Source organism: Plecotus auritus (assembly GCF_963455305.1).
Source record: "Plecotus auritus genome assembly, chromosome: 3".
Taxonomy (NCBI): domain Eukaryota; kingdom Metazoa; phylum Chordata; class Mammalia; order Chiroptera; family Vespertilionidae; genus Plecotus; species Plecotus auritus.
In genome coordinates, this window is record NC_137772.1 from 30186276 (window position 1) to 30206457 (window position 20182).

The following is a 20182-nucleotide window of genomic DNA, read 5'->3' on the forward strand; positions in this document are numbered from 1 at the left end:
ATAATTACATAGAAAAATAAGAAAATAAAAATGTAAAGAAAGCATCATATTGATTGGAGAGGTATGCTCTTGAATAGGAGGCAAAATTATCAATGTTAAAAAATAAATTATTAGGTCTTAAAGTAATGGCACAGCTCACCCTAACCGTTGAGGCAAAAAGAAGAGGAAGTCAACAGTTAAGATGAGCCAAAAACATGGTGGTTTAAACAAATAGGGGTAAGGCCTCAAGGCCAAAACTATGCATGTCACCACCACTTACCCTAGTATAATATCCTCTATCCTATGATGATATTATGAAAAAGCCACATCAGATGGCAAGTCATGGGATCTAGTTGGCACCACCTTGAGCAAAGAATTCTGTGAGAAGTTTGCACCAAAAAGTGTGAAATCTTAAGGCATAAAGAATCTATGCACATAATACGGTTGGTTTGAGACTGCAGGCTTCAAAAGGGTTTCTGGGTACTGAAGACCCTTTGTTTTTCCATTCATAATTTTAATCAAATCAGTATAATGAAAAAGACAACTGTCTATGAAAGATATTTTACCTGTACTACTTGTTTGCATCATGCCTAGAAGGAAACGTCAGAACTGGAAACTTGTTCTTGTGGTGCCCAGTATAAATTGACAACTACTCAGTGCTTTCCCTGCCTAACTGTGCTCACCAAAGTGGTAAATCTGAAGCTTCGAAGACCTTCCCAGTAAAATTTAACACTGTCTTCCCAATTGGCATGTTAATTTGTATGCCATTAAACAAAAAACACTGTTAAAAAATGTCCAGAAACAGCTCAATTAAAGCCAATATTTCAATCTGGCTATATATCAGAATCCTAACAGCATGAAATGTTTCACATTGTTTAAATGAAGCAGCCAAGATAATCACTGAAATTAAAACAACCTTTAATAAATTATGTGCACTGATGAGATTCTCCACAAGGAACACCTAGTATAGTGATTCCTTAACTTACCTGACCACAGAACTTTGAGAAAACAGAGCTGAGAAAATGCTGCTCCAGATATGAAAAAATTTGTATGCTGAAAACAAGTGGAAATAGGAAAGAATAACAGAAATTGGACATCATACAATGAAAAAGAAAACACACACGTGAAGATGTTGGTGACATGAAAGCCTTTGTTTTTAATTCGGTTGATACACATTTGAACAAAATATTTTAGAATAGAATAATCCATGAACAGGCTCAAGGTATTTACAGTAACAACTTTAAAAACAAAAATGGATACATTCTCAAACAGATATGTCTTTATAAAATTTTCTATGGTGTATCTGGAAGACTTTCAATTCCTACTCATTACCCTGATGTGAAGCTCCAACAGGTGGCACATAAGGCCCAGGAGTAGGAGGTACATCTCTAACACATTTGGCAATTAAGGATCATCTATTGGTGTGAGCTCACAGGGAAGTGAAGGGCCAGATCTCGGGATAAGATACAGAATGGAAGACTCCAACGCAAACAACTAAGGACAAGACCTAAAATTATACTCACCTTTCTCAGTTTCCTGTAGGAGAAGGCTGCAAATAGTTTTTTATACTTACTCAATTTTCTCCCTTTTAGCAGAAAATCAGCAACCCTGAGACTCCAATTTTCCAAGACATAAAAGTTAATAAACATCTAGAAACTCTCTGTTCAAGATTTATAAAAATGATCAAATAGAAACTTCAAAATAACTTTTATGATCTGAAAATACTTTTAAGGAAAAAGAACAAAATCCCTCAAAAATGTCTTGCCTAATTCTTAAACATTCCAACTAGTAATTTCCATGGTATGAAATGAGTTCCACAAAAAAGATACACTTTTTAACTAGATTATTTTGAGTACAACTGGCTCTTGCTTGTTAAATGCCTACATCTTCATATTATTCAAATATACTTAAAAGAGATTAGATATGTTATCTATCTAGAATATACAGTCTGAATTGATAGCAACATAAACAGAGACCATGAAAAAGATAACAAATGTCTATTCTGTGAACACTACTGAGACAAACACTATACACCATACATAGCAACATCTACTGACCCAACTAGGCTATTCAACTGTACTTTCAACAAATGGTTTCAACCAACAATTTTGTAGAGCATGTAGCCACTGTTTTCAAAAATCAAATCTGCTGCTCTTCTAGTGGTGGTTCAAGAGCTTCCATTAGCTTTTTGTTTGCCTCTTCATTGTGCCGACTTTGACAATGAGTTAAATGTTTCTTAAAGCCTCTTGGGAAATTTGATTCAAAATTACATCGTGGACATTTAAGTAAACTTTGCCCATGGGCTGCTACATGATTTTTAAGGAGAGATTCCAAAAGAAAAGCCTTTCCACAAATTGTGCATTTGTAAGGGCTATGGACATTATGCTTATTAACCAAATGATGCAAAACAGCACCTTTTTTCATAGCACGACAACAACAAATTTTGCAATAATACTTTCCTTTTCCACGCTTCATATATTTAGCAATCTCTTCTTCAGAGATAAAAGCCTCCTTTTCTTCAGTAAACTGTAGTACATTTTTGGACTGCTCTGGACTAGTTATGTCCATTTTGTTCTCCTTACTAAAATCAATAGATTCCACATCAACCTGCTCTTGATCACTGCTTGATTCTTGGCCCTTACTATCTATTGCTTCCAAATCTGTTTTTATATACTCACTACTACTAAGCTCAGCATCAGAGTTCTCTTGGTTATCTTTCTTGAGCTTCTTTGAGGCAGGAAATAAAGTGTCTTCTAAGAGTTTCTTAGGTGTAGCTAGTAGTTCTTCCTGAACCAACATATCAGACTTTTGATCATCTATGGCATCTGTCTGTAGTTCGTCTCCCAATTCAACTGTCTTTTGAGATTCTGGGAATATAGCAGATTTGGAAAGTTCAGTGAAAAGGGTATGTTTCCGGGGCTCTGGAAAAAGCGCGCGTTTTCGTGGTTCAGGAGAAGCAGGAGGAGCTGTTTTGGTAGGCTCAGAAAACAGAGAGAGTTTTCTAGGCTCAGTATCAATAGAGAGAATGGGCTTCCAAATATCGGAGGCTGCTTTAGGGGACTCAGATGGCCCAGAAGGTTTCCTGGTCTCAGGGAAGACAGGTTTCTGAGGTTCAATAAAAAAGGAAGACTTCCAGAGATCAGGGGAACCACCACGGGAACTTTTCTGGAACTCAGGAAAATCAAGTGAAGCAGGAGGAGTCTTCCGCTGATCAGGAGAAAGCTTCCAAAACTCTGGCGATCCTGAGGGTTTTCTGAGCTCTGGAGATCCTGCTGGACTACGAATGTCGGGGGACAATGGTGGGCCTGGTTTGCGAAGCTCAGGAGACAAGGGGGGTCCTGCTTTACGGAGTTCAGGAGACACCGGGGGAACTGTCTTCCAATGTTCAGGTGACAAGGTGGGAGCTGTCTTTCGCAGTTCTGGTGGGCCAGACTTCCACGACTCAGGAGATGCGGGGGGAGATTTCCAGGAACCAGGTGAGACTGACGAAGACTTCCAGGACGCAGGGGACATAGATGGAGCTGGTTTCCAAGGTCCAGGTGATATAGAAGGAATTGGTTTCCAAGGTCCAGGAGACACAGATGGAGCAGGTTTAGCTGGCTTCCAGGGTCCTGATGCTGAAGGACTGGATTTCCAAGACCTGGGGGACCCAGGTGGCCCTGGCTTCCAAGAACCTGGTGACACAGCGGGGGCTGGTCTCCTAGGCTCTGGAGAGACAGCAGGGAATGGCTTCCAAGGTTCAGGAGACTCTGATGGAGATGGCTTCCTTGGCTCAGGGGAGACTGTCCGGGCTGGCTTCCGAGACTCTGGAGATGCAGTTGGGGACGGCCCCCAAGGTTCAGGAGAAGCAGCAAGAACTGGTGACTCTGGAGAGGAGGCTGAAGGCGGCCTCAATGTTTCTGGGAAATGGGAGTGTTTCTGATGTTTGGGATTAATAAGAGTAGCCTTTATTGGCTCAGGAGATACAGGAGCAAGTTTCTGTGGTTCTGGAGAAGGAACTGGGACTGGTTTCTGAGATTCAGAAACAATAGGGATTGGTTTTGGAAGTTCAGGAGAAGAAACAGGGGTAGTTTTTGGTGGCTCAGGAGAAGGAAGAGAAGGTGTCTGTGGCTCAGGAGAAACAGGGCCAGGCTTCTGAAGCTCCAAGGAAGTAAGAGGAGTAGGTTTGGGTGATTCTGGAGACAAAACCAGGCCAAGTTTCTCTGTTTCTATGGAAAGGGCAGGTACAGATTTCTGGAGTTCTGAATTAGGGGGCATTTTCTGGTGTTCAGAAGGAGGAGGGCTTTTCACAGAATCTGTTTCTTTGTTTAACTGATTTTTTGGTTTCTCATTCCATTTCTCTGGGGCTGCATGTTTGGATGTGATATGATAGTATACATTAGAGTACATCTTGCTGGTAAAGAAGCATTTATGGCAATGAAATAGCTTTGCACTTTTCTGGTAAAATATCATTTTACCTAACCCACCAGCATCCATTTCATCACAAAATTCTGGATGGATGGTGCCCATGTGGATTTGTACATTTTCATAATCCGTGCCTCTGAAATTACAGTGGTCACACTCCAAACGTACTGATGGTTTACGAAGTTCCTGAAATACTTCCATTTTTCTTTCTGTTACAACACACACAGCTATACTCTTTAAAAACTTTCAATAATGCTGAAATAAAGTAGAAATAAATTATTTTCAGGGAACATAATCTTGAATGAACTGCTATTTTAGCCCATTCTAAAACTGCATAATTTTAAGCATAGGATTGCGCACTTATGCATTTATTCAATAATATATCTATAAAAGATTTTAAAGAAAAAAATGTAACTTATTTTTAACTGAGTTCCAGGAACTCTGCTAGGTTTACATACATCATCCTATTTAATCTTCTTAATAACCTGACTCAAGTATTATTTTGTTCATTTAGAGATGAAAAACCTGAGGTTCAGATTAGTGACTTAACCAGGTTATGAAACTATTAGTGACCCAGAATTATCTACTACATGTGCTTTACACCTTGAGTCTAAAACCCCAAATATCAAAAGCTGTCTGTGCACAAAGCTAAGGAAATATCAAAATTCAAGTTAGGCTATTTAAGGCTGAGCAAGAAACTTTAAATCTATTTCAGAAATCACTTGTTAAATTGTTAACTATGAAAACTCCATAAATTTTTTAAAAATTTATGTATTGATTTTTTTGAGAGAGAAAGAAACATCTATTTTTTGATCCACTTATTTATGCATCTATTGGTTTATTTTTGTATGTGCCCAGAACAGAGATCAAACTCAAAACCTGTTGTATCAAGATGATGCTCTAATCAACTGAGCTACCAGGCCAGAGCTCATAGATCTTTAAAAAAAAAAATAAAAAAAAATCAACATATTTTATATTTTATCCATCTTAATATAAAGTATTTGATTCATTTATTTAATAAATAAATTATTTTGTGTCCCATGCTTTTCTAAGCACTCAGGGTTAAAGGGGTGTCTTGCAATATGATGCTTACATTGGTAGGTACGTAAGAGTGTAGAGGGCAACATAGAGAAAGCTGTCAAGGAGACATTCAAGCAGAGATTTTGAATAACATGCCATCCTAGGCTTAAAATTATTACTTAAGCAAAGATGCTGCCCTTACCAAGCAAAGGGCAATTTAGACTGAGGACAGCCTGGAGGCAGGAACTTGCTTGCCAGAAAATAGAACTTTTTAAAATTTTAAGTGCGTCTTTTTAGGTGATAAAAGTAACAAAAGCTCAGTTAAAAACATACTCATTCCTATAGTATAGGATACTCACACAGCATCACTCCCCAGGGGTAGCCCTGTACCTATGTGTCATTGAAGAAATGGTCTATGTATACACAAATGCATAAACACATTCTATCCAAACGGGATATTAAACATATTGTTCTGCAATCTGCTTTCATTTAAGGAAGAGAAGGTGTCTCTCTGGCTCAAGAGAAATCACAGGGCCAGGTTTCTGAAGTTCCAAAGCAAAAAGAGAAGGTTTTTTTGATTCTAGAAACAAAATCGGGCCAAGTTTCTGGCAGGTAGAGGTTTCAGGAGCTCTGCTGAATTAGAGGGCATTTTCTAGGACATTTTTACATACAGAGATAAGCACTGAATTTCTTTGTACATATCTTTGAATGTAAGGGTACTTCTGAAGGGAGAATTCCTAGAAATGGATTACCATGTTCAAAGGCTAGTTACATTAAAATTTACACATTGTACCAAACTCTCAAAAAGCCACAGCACTATTGCATACCAATTAATAGTGTACATATGAGGGACAATTCCCCAAATTATTCATCAACACTGAGTATCTTTAAATTTCTAATCTTTACTATTTCTTAGGTGAAAACTAGTATCTCACTACTGTTTTAATGTGCTTTTTTAAAAATGAGAAATGGACCTTTTTCCTTGCTTATTATTCATGTATATTTCTTTTCTAGGATATGCTTTGTCCATTTTTCTTAATTATTTATAAATTGTCCTTGTATATAAAAGAAATCAAACTGTTAACTATAAGAACTTTTCCTAACTTCTCAAGAAGTAATTCATATACAGTATGGAGAAAGTACTTTTCTTTTCTCATCTCAAAGCAGCACTTACTTAGCTGCATCTCTCCTCTCTCTGCATAATGTATAGTCCCATTAACAAAACAATTTTCTTCCTTTCCTATATGCTGCCCATCAACTTTTACCAATAGTAACTCATATAATCTATTAATCATCAAAAAGCCCAGTAAGTGTATAATACAAGGCTTAGATTATAAACTTTAAGGGCAAAGCTATTTTCCTCTATTTCCATAGAAATGTCTGAGCACACTGTTTTATAGTCAGGAAAATTTTTTTAAATGCTTCTGGCAAACTTCTCAAATGAAAAACAAAATAAAACAAAACCCCATCTCATAAATGGACGTCTCTAACACAGTACAACAGTAGAGAGTTGGTCTCCTTTTTGGCACATACTCTTTCCCGATTGCTATCCCAGTCTTGTGATCCCTTTCAGTAGGCAAAGTTCTACAACCTCTTCTCCTTATTTCTACTTCCCATTGATCTATTTCTCCCTTTCTTGCCTTTTTGGAAAGTTTATACTAACCCTACATTTTATAGCTGCTCCTGCAATTTAGTCCCTGTTTTTAATGAATACCATTTAGCCTAATTCCAGCTGCTCTTGCCTCAAACATCCTCCAGCCACCTCAACTTCTTGGACTACTTTTGTACTCAATTGCTGTCTGCCAAATCTGTCCATTCACCAGCTCTCCCACCCTTCACATATGGCCACTCAGTAAAGGCATCATCCATTCCCATTCCCTTTCAGTTTGTATTAAACCCTGATGGCTCCTCAGACTTCCAAAGCATTCATTCCCTATCTTTCCCAAATGGCCCTCCCTCTTTCTCTTGCTACCAAAACTCTTCTGGCCAATCTCAAGGTTTCTATTACTCACACCTGGCTACTATTTAAGCCTCATTATCAAATTCTTAAAAAAAGAAGGGAGGAAGGGGGGGTGGGAGGTAATCAACCAAAGACCTTGTATGCATATATGCATAACCCATGGACACAGACAATAGGGTGCTGAAGGCCCGGGGGATGGCCGAAGCGGGAGTGGGGGGGAGGGGAGGGGGGTTAATGGGGGGAAAAAAGGGGACATATGTAATACTTTCAACAATGAACAAAAACAGATCCAGAGTCTTAGAAGCATCAAACAGACCAGACTGTCAAACCTCAGAGAGAAGGCAGGGGAGGGTGGGGGTGGGAGTAGGAGATCAACCAAAAGACTTGTATCCATGCATATGAGCATGACCAATGGACACAAACAATAGGAGGATGGGAGCAGATGGGAAGAGGTCAATGGGGGAAAAAGGAGACATATGTAAAACTTTCAACAGTAAAGCATTTTTAAAAAATTAAAATTAAAAAGTCTATGTAAAACAAATTTTTTAAATGTTACAGAATTTACCTCTCAAACCCCAAAGTTAGCACATGTTCATACATCATTTTATATATATGACTGTGTACGCTTTTATAGAGGTTTTCCTTAAGAACTCCAAGCACCTTTCAAACATATTCTCATCTTAAAACATTCTCCTAAACATTAAAAAGCAAGAAATGTTAAAAAAAAAAAAAAAAAAGGCAAAGAAATACTGGTAGAATAACACTATAAATCCAAGACAAGTACTTTTAGAGTGAGGAAGAAATAAAGACCAATATGCTTCTCCCTAGTAGACTTACCAGCTGTCTTACTAGAAGTCTTTAAAAAAGTCTTCAAAGGGCAGCAATTTACATGGCTTTTTTTACTAAACCACAGAAAACAGCCTGGAGTACATGAAGAAGGACAAAGACGAGAAGTTGAACCTGAAAACAAAAAAATAAAGGGCAATCAAAATCCCATCTCTATGAAATCTTGTGCCCCCTATAATAGAATTCTGCCTATTTCTCTCACCATTGTGCACCCCCCAAAGGTGAAGAGTCCAATCCAATCAGCCTGGATACTTATTTTAATTAAATTATACCAATTACTATCCACGACACCATCCCTGTCTAATTCCACTTTAATAATCCACCATGTATATAACCAAGCCCTTCTCTATCCTTCCCTCTATTCCCTACACCTTGTCAACTACTTTAATTCTCCCTTATCTCCCTGCCTGCCACTAGTCTTACTTCTTTCCAATCCATTCATCATACGGCTACCAGTCATCTTCCAAACATAAAAACCTAATGTGACTTGCCTGCTCACAATTTCTCAAGGTAATTCTAACACCTATGGCACAAAATTTGAACATACTATATAATAAAGAGGTAATATGCAAATTGACCCTCACGCCCTTGCATCACAAGATGGCTGCCCCCACATTATCGCAAGATGGCCACCCCCACGTCGTCACAAGATAACTGCCCCCACGTCGTCACAAGATGGCCTCCACAAGATGGCCGCCCCAACATTGTCACAAGATGGCTGGCAGGAGAGGGCAGTTGGGTGCAATCGGGCTGGCAGGGGAGCAGTTAGGTGTCAATCATGCCGGCAGGGGAGCAGTTAGGCGTCAATCAGGCTAGCAGGGGAGCGGTTAGGGGGCGACCAGGCTGGCAGGCAGAAGCGGTTAGGGGCGACCAGGCAGGCAGGCATGCGAGTTGTTAGGAGCCAGCAGTCCCAGATTGTGAGGGGGATGACTGGCAGTCAGACATCCCCTGAGGGGTTCCAGATTGGAGAGGGTGCAAGCTGGGCTGAGGGACACCCCTCCAATGCATGAATTTCATGCACCGGGCCTCTAGTAGTACATAACGCTTTCCACAATCTGGCCCATGACTACACTGCCTTCTTCAAATATGACTCACCTGTAATTCCCTGACAATTCAAGCTTCTTTCTGGGCCTTTACACAGGTATTTCCTCTCCTTTACACTCTACATCTTGCCACCCAGTAATCAGGCAAGTTCCTCCATCCTTTAGGAGGGATTGTTTCTTAAATATTGGCCAAATCCCCACCATCTCCATTCTTCTTTGGACCCCCTGCTGTATACACATCTCTACTGTAGTGGTCATCTCATACCAGGCTGTGGGCTCTTGGAGAGCAGGGACTACCCATTCACCTCTGTAACCCTTACACTTCCCTGGCATATGGTATGTGCTCAGAAAGTATCTGTTCAATCTCACACACTCTGTCATCAAGACTGGAGTCCTGATCTTACATTCACAGGATTTTAAAACTAGAAAAGACCCAAGCTATCATCTAGTCTTAGAGCCATTGGATTTTAGGACAAGAGAAGACCTCAAGGACCATGTACTTTAACACTTCAATTTATACTTGAGGAAACTCCAATTTAGACATTAATTTGCTCAAGGTAAGGCAAATAATCAGCATGTGATGATCACAAACTTCTGCTATCTATCCAGGAACTATTTTATCTTGACCAACTTATTACAGTGGAATTTCGTAAGATCTTGAAAAGCCAATACAATGAGCCAAAATCAACAAGATAAAATTTGTCAAACATTTAGAATCCAAATATCAATTGCAGAATATAGCACTATAGAGAACTGCATTCCATATTCTGCATTTGACAGAGTATCCCAGTGGATCACTGTCTCCAGCTCTGGGCAAGAAGGGCACTTTAAGAGAGTCCCTAACACTAGGGAACTTGCATATGAAAGCAAGCAGGCATGAAAACATGTCATTTGTAGTACCGGCACTTAACTTCAAAAGTGGGAGAATTATGAATATGTAAGCTGCCCTAAAAGCAACAAGTGGAGCCAGCAGGAAAACAATTGTCAGTTCAACATATGAAAATTTATGAACTACTCAATCACAGACGGTTAAGTTGCTTTGTCAGGTAGGAGCCCTCCAAAACAGAAAGCCAATAATCAGGACAGGACTGGAAGTATCCTCAGAAGATTTGAGTTCAACATCTTCACTTCATAATTGCGAAAACTGATGTACAGTGAGAGAAACGACTTGTGAAAGATCACACAAATTAGGTCAGAGGAAACAACAGTAGACCCTGGCTTCCGGATTCTGGATCTATTTGTAATGCAATGCTGCCTTTCCCACAGAGGTGTTTCAGAACTGAGTCCAGAATTCAGCTGCTGGGTTGAGACTACGTACTGAAATTCCTATTATTTCTCCTATTATTAACATCCTGTATTAGTGTGGTACATGTTCCAAATGACAAACAAATACCAATATTAACTCAAGTCCACAGTTTACATTAGGGGTCACTTTACATGTTTTATAGTTCTACTAGAGGCCTGGTGCAGGAAATTCGTGCACTGTGGGGGGGGGGGGAGGGTCGGTCCCCCCAGCCTGGCCTGTGCCCTCTCGCAGTCTGGGACCCCTCACTCCTTACCGCCTGCCACTGCCGCTGCGCTCACTAGCTGTGAGCCTGGCTTCTGGCTGAGAGGCGCTCCCCCTGTGGCAGTGCACTGACCACCAGGGGGCAGCTCCTGCATTGAGCGTCTGCCCCCTGATGGTCAGTGTGTGTCATAGCGACCCATCATTCAGGTCGATTTGCATATTAACCTTTTATTATATAGGATGGAATTCCTAAATGTATAGTGTCAACTATCCACCATCACAGATTCCTACAGAATACTTTCACTGCCATAACAATTCCCTGTGCTCTGAATCACCACTGATTTTTTTACTCTCTGTAGTTTTGCCTTTTCCTATACATTTTTTTAAATTGTAGTAAAAGATAACACAATTTACCATTCTAACCAGTTTTAAAAGCACAATTTAGTGGCAGTAAGTACATTCATAATATTGGAAAACCATCACCACTATCCATTTCCAGAATTTTTTATCACCACATAAACTCTGCACCCATTAAACAATAACTTCCCTTCCTCACCTCACCCCCACCAGCCCCTAGTAATCTCTATCCTATTTTCTGCCTCTATGAGTGGAATCATACATTTGTCCTTTTGTGTCTGGCTTATTTCACTTAGCTCATCTACACTATAGCATGGAACAGAATTTTAGTCCTTTTTAAGGGTGAAAAACATTTTGTCTTCCATTCATGTGTAGACAGACATTTGGGTTGTTTCCTCCTTTTGGCTACTATGTAGCCAAAGTAAGGCTGCTATGCACATATTCAATATCCATTTGAGTCCCTGCTTTCAATTCTTAGGAGTTTATACCTTGGGGTGAAATTGCTGGATCATGTAATAACTCTAAATTTTTGAGGAACCACTACCCAACGGTGGGCTACAGCTTCTGGCTGCACCATTTTACATGCTTGCCAGCAATTGCCCAAGTGGTCCAATTTCTCCATATCCTAGCCAATTGCCCAAGTGGTCCAATTTCTCCATATCAATTGTGATTTTTTTTTTCCGAATAGTCATCCTAATGGGTGTGATATGGTATTCATTCTGGTTTTTATTTTCATAACTCCGATGGCAAATGCGCATCCTTTGATGTGCTCATTGGCCATTTGTATATCTTTTTTGGAGAAATACCTACAATCCTTTGCCCAGTTTTGAATTGGATTTGCTTTTTGTTATTGAGTTTAGGTTCTTTACATTTTCTGGACACTAATCCCTTACCTGATACATGATTACATTTCTCCCATTCTGAGGATTGCCTAGCTGTTTTTAAAACAATGACAAAAGCCCACGCAGTCTAGGGGCGGAGAACATCGCATCCAGGACTGAAACGAAAAGAATGCAAGCCTTGAGAGCCAGAACCGAACTTCCAGCAGGGTTTTAAATAAAACATTACCTGCTTCCCCACCCTCAAGTCCCGCAGACTCCTCTCCTCCCGCGGCCTCTGGGGAGCGGGTCTTTCCGCCAGCCGGGCGGGAGCTAACGGGGTGCAGGCCCCTCCTCGGTGGACGCCCTAGGTTTCCTTGAGACGCGGGCGGGGAGTGCGAGCCCGGACGACGCCCCTGCCTGCTCGCCCCGATCTTCACCGCTGCACCGCGGATGTCGGCGAGGGGCCGGGCTCGCGGTACCGGGCTGCGCCGCGAGGCCCTGCAGAGCGGCGGCCTCCCGAATGGCGGCGAAGCGCAGGCGCGGGCTCAAGGCGCGCGAGCATGCGCGTGGCTGCAAGTCCGGAGGACCGGGGCTGACGGGAAGAGAGTTTGGCAAGGCGCGCCCTTCTGTGCCGGCCAATCATATCGCTGATCGGGGGGCGCATCCTCCCCGCCTTCCCCCCACCCCCAGCCAAGTGCGTTGGTGCGTGAAGTAGCCCGCCCAGCCCCCGGAAGTGACGTGTCTCCTGCTCAGCTTCTGGAAGTTCTTGCACGTCGGCGGGGTCTGGAGGGCCTCCTGGCCTGGGTGCGCCCAACGGAGAAGGTCCTGCGCTAGGAGGAGGCTTGGCGTTTCAGATTCTCTGGCCGAAGGCGAGGGTAGATTGGAACCCGTTAGGCCCGGGTAAAACAAGCTGGTCCTCACCTGGCGTTTCCGCCCAGCAGGTCTCTGCAAGTTCACCAATGTTAAGCTAACGGTCTTGCCTCCAGGTGCACCTGCATGAGCAAACGGCATTCCTCCTGGTTCTCCCGTGAGCAATCGCATCGCCGCCAGGTTCACCTGTGCGAGCAAACATCCCGCAAGGTGCACTTGTGTGAGCAAAAGACATACACTGGACCTCAGTTGCTGGCATCTCCAATCTGTTCTACTGTTCTTTATTCTAGTCTCCGTTTCGCGCGGAATTTAAGATTGTGTTTTAAATTTCTGGACATATTCTAACTTCTAATGTTTATATAGTAACTGGGGTGCATTTTACGAAAATTTCAGATTTTTGTTCTTGTAGCAAAGTGATCCATTCATTTTAATTAGACTTCATCACTGCTGGGAAGGGGCAAGGTGGACCACAAATAATTAAACATCATTCAAACCCTTCCCATTCTTCAAGGCCCAACTTTGAAATGAACTCTAATCTTTATAAAAAAGAAAAGCTGGACACCCCACTAGAAATACAGCCAAAAGACACTAACAGCTAATTTACAAAAGAGACAAATGTCCAATAAACAGTAAAATTAATCTTCAGCCTTAATAATAAAATACAATAAAAGCACTTTTTATGCTGTAAATTTTAAATGCAGAAATGAGAGGAACTTTTCTCTGAACATGAAGTTCTACATGTTAACTTTTGTGATTGTTACCTTTAATAAGTTATGTCATAAAATTCAGTATGGACATATATAGAATGCTGTTGTTAGGGGCAGAAATAAAATATTGGAGCTGCCTATTATCATGGAAAGATTAACAACCTTGTAGAAACCAGAGGCTCAGCCCTTTGAAAACCCTCAGTCTCTTGCATATCCCCAGTCCTTTGCCAACCCCCAGCCCAAATTACCTGTAACTGCCCATTTTGCAATCGATTCTTATCCCTTTTACCTACTTTCCCAAGTAATCTTTGTCCTTCTACCCAATATAAGCAGATGGCTTAGGGTGGGAGGCAGAGCAGACATTCGTGAATGACCTGCTGCTCTCCCATACTGTTGGCATTATTGGAATAAATGCTCATATGTGATCCAATCCTGTCTGCTGAATTGGCTCAAGTAGTGACAGGCAGTCCGGACCCATTGATTGTCTGGTTACACTGTTTTTCTTATTTTAAGTCTGTATTGTAAAAATCTTGTAATATTTTTATTGGAAGTGGTGCTTCTATATCAGCATTACCAAAATAACTTGCAATCCTTTATTATTGTAGTTGTTACTCCTAAAGCCACCTCCTGGGAAATAGTTGATCATTCATATCACACAATTTCCAGTTAAAAGAACTGGTTGGAGCTCTAAGACTCGTAGGAATATATCTGTTTATTTTCTGCAGTTGGTGAAGATGCGCTGTCCTGGGGTGATTGGTCAATGAAATGTCGATTTGCAGATGTGTTCTTGTTCCTTTGGTGTTGTGTGCTTTCGTGTCTGCAGAAGGGAATCCCTTGGGTCTAGAAGTGGCTGTGGAGTGTGGGGAGCTTCTGGAGCACTGGAGTTCTAGGTTTCCTTTCCTTAAGGAGCTTCTTTGGAACTTTTTTACTTTCTGTTGTGAGATACTCTTTAGAAACAGGTTCATTGTGACTGCAGGCCGTCATTTGTAAGACTGCTTTACTTTGTTTTTTCCTTAAGTATTGGAATGAGTTGATTATCCCAACTGAACTTTCAACAAACCTCTATCATAGGACAACTCTTGGAAGCCAAAACCTAGATTGTGATGTGGCACAAACTCTGGGTCTTTTTAATTTTTCCCCTCTATCAATAAATAACAAAACACAATTATGCCCCTTACCCTCTCTCTTCTCCTTCTGGAACCCTTACCTCCAATAGTGCATACATTAGTTCACTAGATCCTGTTTTCTAAGTCCTTTAAGCTATCTGTGGACGAAAGGGGCCACATACTAACTTGACAAGCTCAGGGAAGGCCTGCATGGCGGTCTTGCAAACTCAGAGATATAAAGTAACCACAAAGGATGGTCTGAAATTAAACTTTAACTAAAAGCAGTTATGGTGGGTAGTTCCGTCCTAGGTTTGTATCTTCACTGACAAGGTCAACCTTTACCTTAACTGAGCCTCTCTTTTGGCATCTATAATAACATACCCTTGAAATATCTCAGTAACTTGTAACTTACCTTTTTTTGGACCCCTAGGTACACAACATAATGTGCGTGGGCGCCAAGACAGATACCACAAATTCCTTCATTGTTATCATGTTAATTGTTCCTGCACCCACCTAAGTATGTGTCTATCATTTTACTTTTTATCCAATCCCAGGAGTTTTCCTCACTTGGCTTTCTCCAGCCTCTCTAGTCTATCACCAACGGGTTTCATGTAACCCACCTATATCCCTTCCTTTGATTGCAATGTGTAAATATAGATGTAACCCGCCATTCTCCAGAGCATTATCTCAACCCCTTGGGGTTCTGCTTTCTGGCAATTGTCGACAGTTTGACTCAAATAAACTCACAAAAATTCTTTACAGGTTTGAACATTTTTATGTTAACACATCCTTACTCTTTTCATTCTTTTTCCTTCTTGCTCCTCTGATTGGGTAAATTCTATTGCCATGCCCTTGAGTGTGCTGATCCATCTTTCCACTTAAGTTAGCCTGCTATTGCCCCCCTGTTGAATTTCTCAGTTTAGATATTGTATTGTTAATCTCTGTTTCTGTTTGGTACCTTTTAACATTTTCAATCTGTTGGAATTCTTACATTGTTCATGCATTGCTCTCCTGATCTCAGTGACCATCTTTTTTACTTTGTTAATCCTCACTAGAGTACATTTCTTCCATTGATTTTCAGAGAGTGGACAAGGGGGAAGAGAGAGAAGCATGGATTGGTTGCCTTCCACATGTGCTCTGATAGGGTGGAGAAAGAGCCTGCGACTCAAGTTTGTGCCCTTGACTGGGAATTGAACCCAAGACCCTTCAGTGCTCAGGCTGACGCTCTAACCACTGAACCATGCCAGCCAGAGCTCAGTGACCATCTTTATGACAGTTATTTTGAGCTCTCTGTTGGGTAAATCACTTATCTCCAATCCATTAAGATCTATTTCTGGAAATTTATCTTGTCCTTTGTTTGGAAAATAGTTACTTATTTCTTCATTTTCCTTGACTGTGTTGGTTTCTGTGCATTAGATAAAACAGTCATCTCTTCTAGTCTTGAGAAATTCGTCTCTTGTAGGAGATGAGCCTTGTCAATCAGCTCAGCCCAGATAGCTGGTTGCCTCTCAAACCTTTATGATTGTCCAAGCCACCATCTTTGCTCTTAGAGGTTCCCAATAGTTGAGTGTGTACCAAGATCTGTCAGTGTTCCAAAGGGGAGGATCCTGTTACCAGACCAAACCTGGTCCAGTTACTCAGTAGCTGCCAGCCAAAAGACAACTCTGAGATGATTTTATGAGAAGAAACTTTATTTCAAGCCAGCAAGCAAGGACACACCAAAGATCAGTCCCAAAGTAGTGTGTCCTGAACAAAGGATTGGATTTGTCTTTATTCAGGGATATCATGCATAAACATGAATTTTGTCATGGCATGTATAGGTAGGGACATTCCTGCACATGTATAGTTAGAAAACATAGCTATACATACATAGATGTTCAAAAATGGTGGAAAATCTCTGCTCCTGGGAAGAGATTTTATATTATAACTAGAGGCCCAGTGCACAAATTCGTGCACGTTGAAAGGAAATTAATTAGAAGTAGTATTTTAAAGGCCGGGGAGGGGCCATGGGAGGTTGGCTCTAGAGCAGGGGTGGGCAAACTTTTTGACTCGAGGGCCACAATGGGTTCTTAAACTGGACCGGAGGGCCGGAACAAAAGCATGGATGGAGTGTTTGTGTGAACTAATATTAATTCAAAGTGAAGGAGCGGAGGGGAGAACAAGAGAACCCTCCACTCTTTCGGCTCCACGGGCCGGATGGAATAGCCGAACGGGCCGGATCCGGCTCGCAGGCCGTAGTTTGCCCACGGCTGCTCTAGAGCATGTCTGGCCCTCTCGCCCAGTCTCAATAGGCCAGACCCCAGCAGCAAGCTAACCTACCAGAGCATCTGCCCCCTTGTGGTCAGTGTGCATCATAGCAACTGGTCAAGCAGTCAACCGAACGGTCAGACATTGAGTATATTAGGCTTTTATATATATAGATGAGAAAAGTTCATGAGGAGGTCACTAGAGGGTCCTCCAAGTAGCTTCTGCCAGCTTGGGGCAGATTCAGCCAGATCAACCCCCTGGTCCTACAACCCCCTGGGTTTGTTCCTGAAAAACAGCTCTTGCAATCATCAATGTCAGGGAGGGGCACAGTATGGAAGTTTAACTATTTAAATATCAGCCTTTCTGTTAAACTCAACAAATTATAGGACACTAGAGGCCCGGTGCACGAAATTCGTGCACGGGGAAGGGGGGTGTCCCTCAGCCCAGCCTGCACCCTCTCCAATCTGGGACCCCTCGAGGGATGTCCGATGCCCGTTTAGGCCCAATCCCACCGATCCCTCTCACAATCCAGGACTGCTGGCTCCCAACTGCTCACCTGCCTGCCTTCCTGATTGCCCCTAACCGCTTCTGCCTGCCAGCCTGATCACCCCCTAACGATTCCCCTGCCAGCCTGATTAATGCCTAACTGCTCCCCTGCCAGCCTGTTTTCCCCTAACTGCCCTCCCCTGCAGGCCTGGTCCCCCCAACTGCTCTCCCCTGCAGGCCTGGGTCCCCCCCGAACTGCCCTCCTCTGCAGGCCTGGTCACCCCTAACTGCCCTCCCCTGCAGGCCTGGGTCCCCCCGAACTGCCCTCCCCTGCAGGCCTGGTCACCCCTAACTGCCCTCCCCTGCAGGCTTGATCGCCCCCAACTGCCCTCCCTTGCAGGCCTGGTCCCTCCCAACTGCCCTCCCCTGCTGGCCATCTTGTGGTGGCCATCTTCCCATCTTGTGTCCACCTGGGGGCAGGATCTTTGACCACATGGGGGCAGCCATCTTGTGTGTTGGAGTGATGGTCAATTTGCATATTACTCTTTTATTAGATGGGATAGAGGCCTGGTGCATGGGTGGGGGCCAGCTGCTTTGCCCTGAAGGGTGTCCCGGATCAGGGTGGGGGTTCCCTTGGGGTGTGGGGCGGCCTGAGCTAGGGTTCTGTGGTGGTTTGCAGGCCGGCCATGCCCCCTGGCGACCCAAGCAGAGGCCCTGGTATCTGGGGTTTATTTATCTTCTACAATTGAAACTTTGTAGCCTGGAGTGGAGCCAAGCCTTCTGCTTGCTCCGTGGCGGCAGCCATTTTTGGGGGGATTTATGTATCTTCTATAATTGAAACTTTGTAGCCTTAAGCGAGGCCTGGGCCGGCCAGGGTGTGTGGAAAGCTTGGCTTCCTACATCGCCGTGGGCAACCCTAGCCTCCTGCTCTTTCCAGCTCCGTGGCTGCTGCCATTTCTGTTTGGGTTTATGTATCTTCTATCATTGAAACTTTGTAGCCTTGAGTGGAGGCCTCGGCCGGCAAGGGCAGGCGGAAAGCTTGGCTTCCTCCATTGCCGGGGAAACCCAAGCTTCCCTCCTGCTCTCTGTGGCTGTAGCCATCTTGGTTGGGTTTATTTGCATATTCGCTCCTGATTGGCTGGTGGGCGTGGCTGGTGGGCATGGCTTGTGGGTGTAGCAGAGTGATGGTTAATTTGCATATTACTTTTTTATTAGATAGGATGGTTACACTCTATGAAATCTAGAGCGATCTAAGTGGATTTACAGGTTAATCTGATCAAGTTAAGAATTCTAAATAAAAGTTAATCTATGCTAGGCTACCTGCTAGGCCAGGGGTGGGCAAACTTTTTGACTCGAGGACCACAATGGGTTCTTAAACTGGACCGGAGGGCCGGAACAAAAGCATGGATGGAGTGTTTGTGTGAACTAATATAAATTCAAAGTAAAGGAGCGGAGGGGACAGCAAGAGAACCGGATAGAACAGCCGGATCCGGCCTGCAGGCTGTAGTTTGCCCAAAGCTGTGCTAGGCTGTGTGTATAGGTTAGATTACAATCCCAGTCAGCTTCCACAAGCAGGCTGATTAGGAGCTGGATCCTCAGGTAGATGCAAGAGGATGCAGTCAAATCCCTTGCAGGGAGGAACTGAGAGAGGTTTGTGTTCTTTTTTTTGCTTGCTCTCCTGCACACCTGTAAAGACTGTTTCTTTGGTTGAAATAAGTCCTGGGGGACTTGTGAAGGCAAGCCCTGCTCTGTATTAGAGCTTGGTGATCCAGGGGCTGACCCTCAGGCAGGAGCCACAAAAGCTGACACACCAGAAAAATGTAAAAGCTCCCTCCAGAGATATGCTGGCAACTTGGTTTTATCATTGGAGTGAGCTAGAGGGAGAAGGTGGGCATAGGGCCCACCAGCTGCACCCAGCTCCAGGGAGGATTGCAGTCAGTACTTGGATGTGTGCTAATGAGAAGCCGCCCCTCGGGGCAGCAGTTTGTACTCCAAGCTCTTCCAGGAAAATTCTGGGAGACGGACATGTTTGTCTGCTCCTCTGTGCTGAGCCCTGGGTGAGGGCAACAGCAAGTACCCATGCACTCATTAAGAACTGCTGCTTTGCTTCCTACAGTCCTGTGGGTCTCATGGATGCAAGCCCACTGACTTACAGAGCTAGGTGTTTTGGGGGCCCATCCCTCAGGTGAGAGCCTTAAAAGTAGATGCTAGATATGGGGACCCTAGGTTCTCCTCAAGGACAAGCTGGTAATTGGGGGTTACCTTCTGGTTGTATGGTGTCTTGCCAGGATTGGGGTTTATAGTGAGAGTGAGTTTCAGACTTACCTACTTGGTTCTCTCTTGGTGTAACTACTTTTTTATTTTTTTTTTCATTTTTACTGATTTCAGAGAGGAAGGGAGAGGGATAGAAACATCAATGATGAGAATCATCAATCGGCTGCCTCCTGGACGCCCCCTGCTGGGGATTGAGTCTGCAACCCAGGCATATGCCCTGACATGGAATTGAACCATGACCTCCTGGTTCATAGGTTGGTGCTTAAACACAGAGCCATACTGGCTGGGCTTGATATAACTACTTTTATATTAAGACTAAGGTATTATTCTCCTTTTCACTCCGATTCTCTCCTGAGTGTACAGTGGAGTTTTCCGGAGGCTACATAATATGCAGTGATGCTATTACTATGACAGTAAATGGAACATGTATTTATGTATTTTTGTGCTTTAATATTTCTGTTTTAATTCTGAATACAGTAAACATCAATAGATATAATCTAGTCGATAAACAAGTTCTGGGGTTGCCAATAATTTTGAAAAATGTAAATAAGTCCT

At 42.9% G+C, this 20182-nt stretch overlaps 2 protein-coding genes across 2 annotated transcripts in view; both read right to left on the reverse strand.

The window, feature by feature from the left end:
- The window catches only part of LOC308243737 (arylamine N-acetyltransferase 1-like), a 120101-nt gene extending 111825 nt beyond the window's left edge, over window positions 1–8276 (reverse strand). The window contains exon 1 of the mRNA XM_080659492.1: window positions 8201–8276. The gene's annotated coding sequence lies outside the window, so the exon portion shown is untranslated. The remainder of the gene's footprint in view (window positions 1–8200) is intronic.
- On the reverse strand, window positions 1114–12478 carry CHAMP1 (chromosome alignment maintaining phosphoprotein 1). Its single transcript, XM_080659490.1, has 3 exons — window positions 12185–12478; window positions 8201–8323; window positions 1114–4638 (listed from the first exon to the last, which is right to left on the reverse strand). Exon 3 carries the CDS (start codon window positions 4582–4584, stop codon window positions 2119–2121), a length of 2466 nt encoding a protein of 821 aa, XP_080515616.1. The 5' UTR covers window positions 4585–4638; window positions 8201–8323; window positions 12185–12478; the 3' UTR covers window positions 1114–2118.
- Between the last annotated feature and the right edge of the window lie 7704 nt (window positions 12479–20182).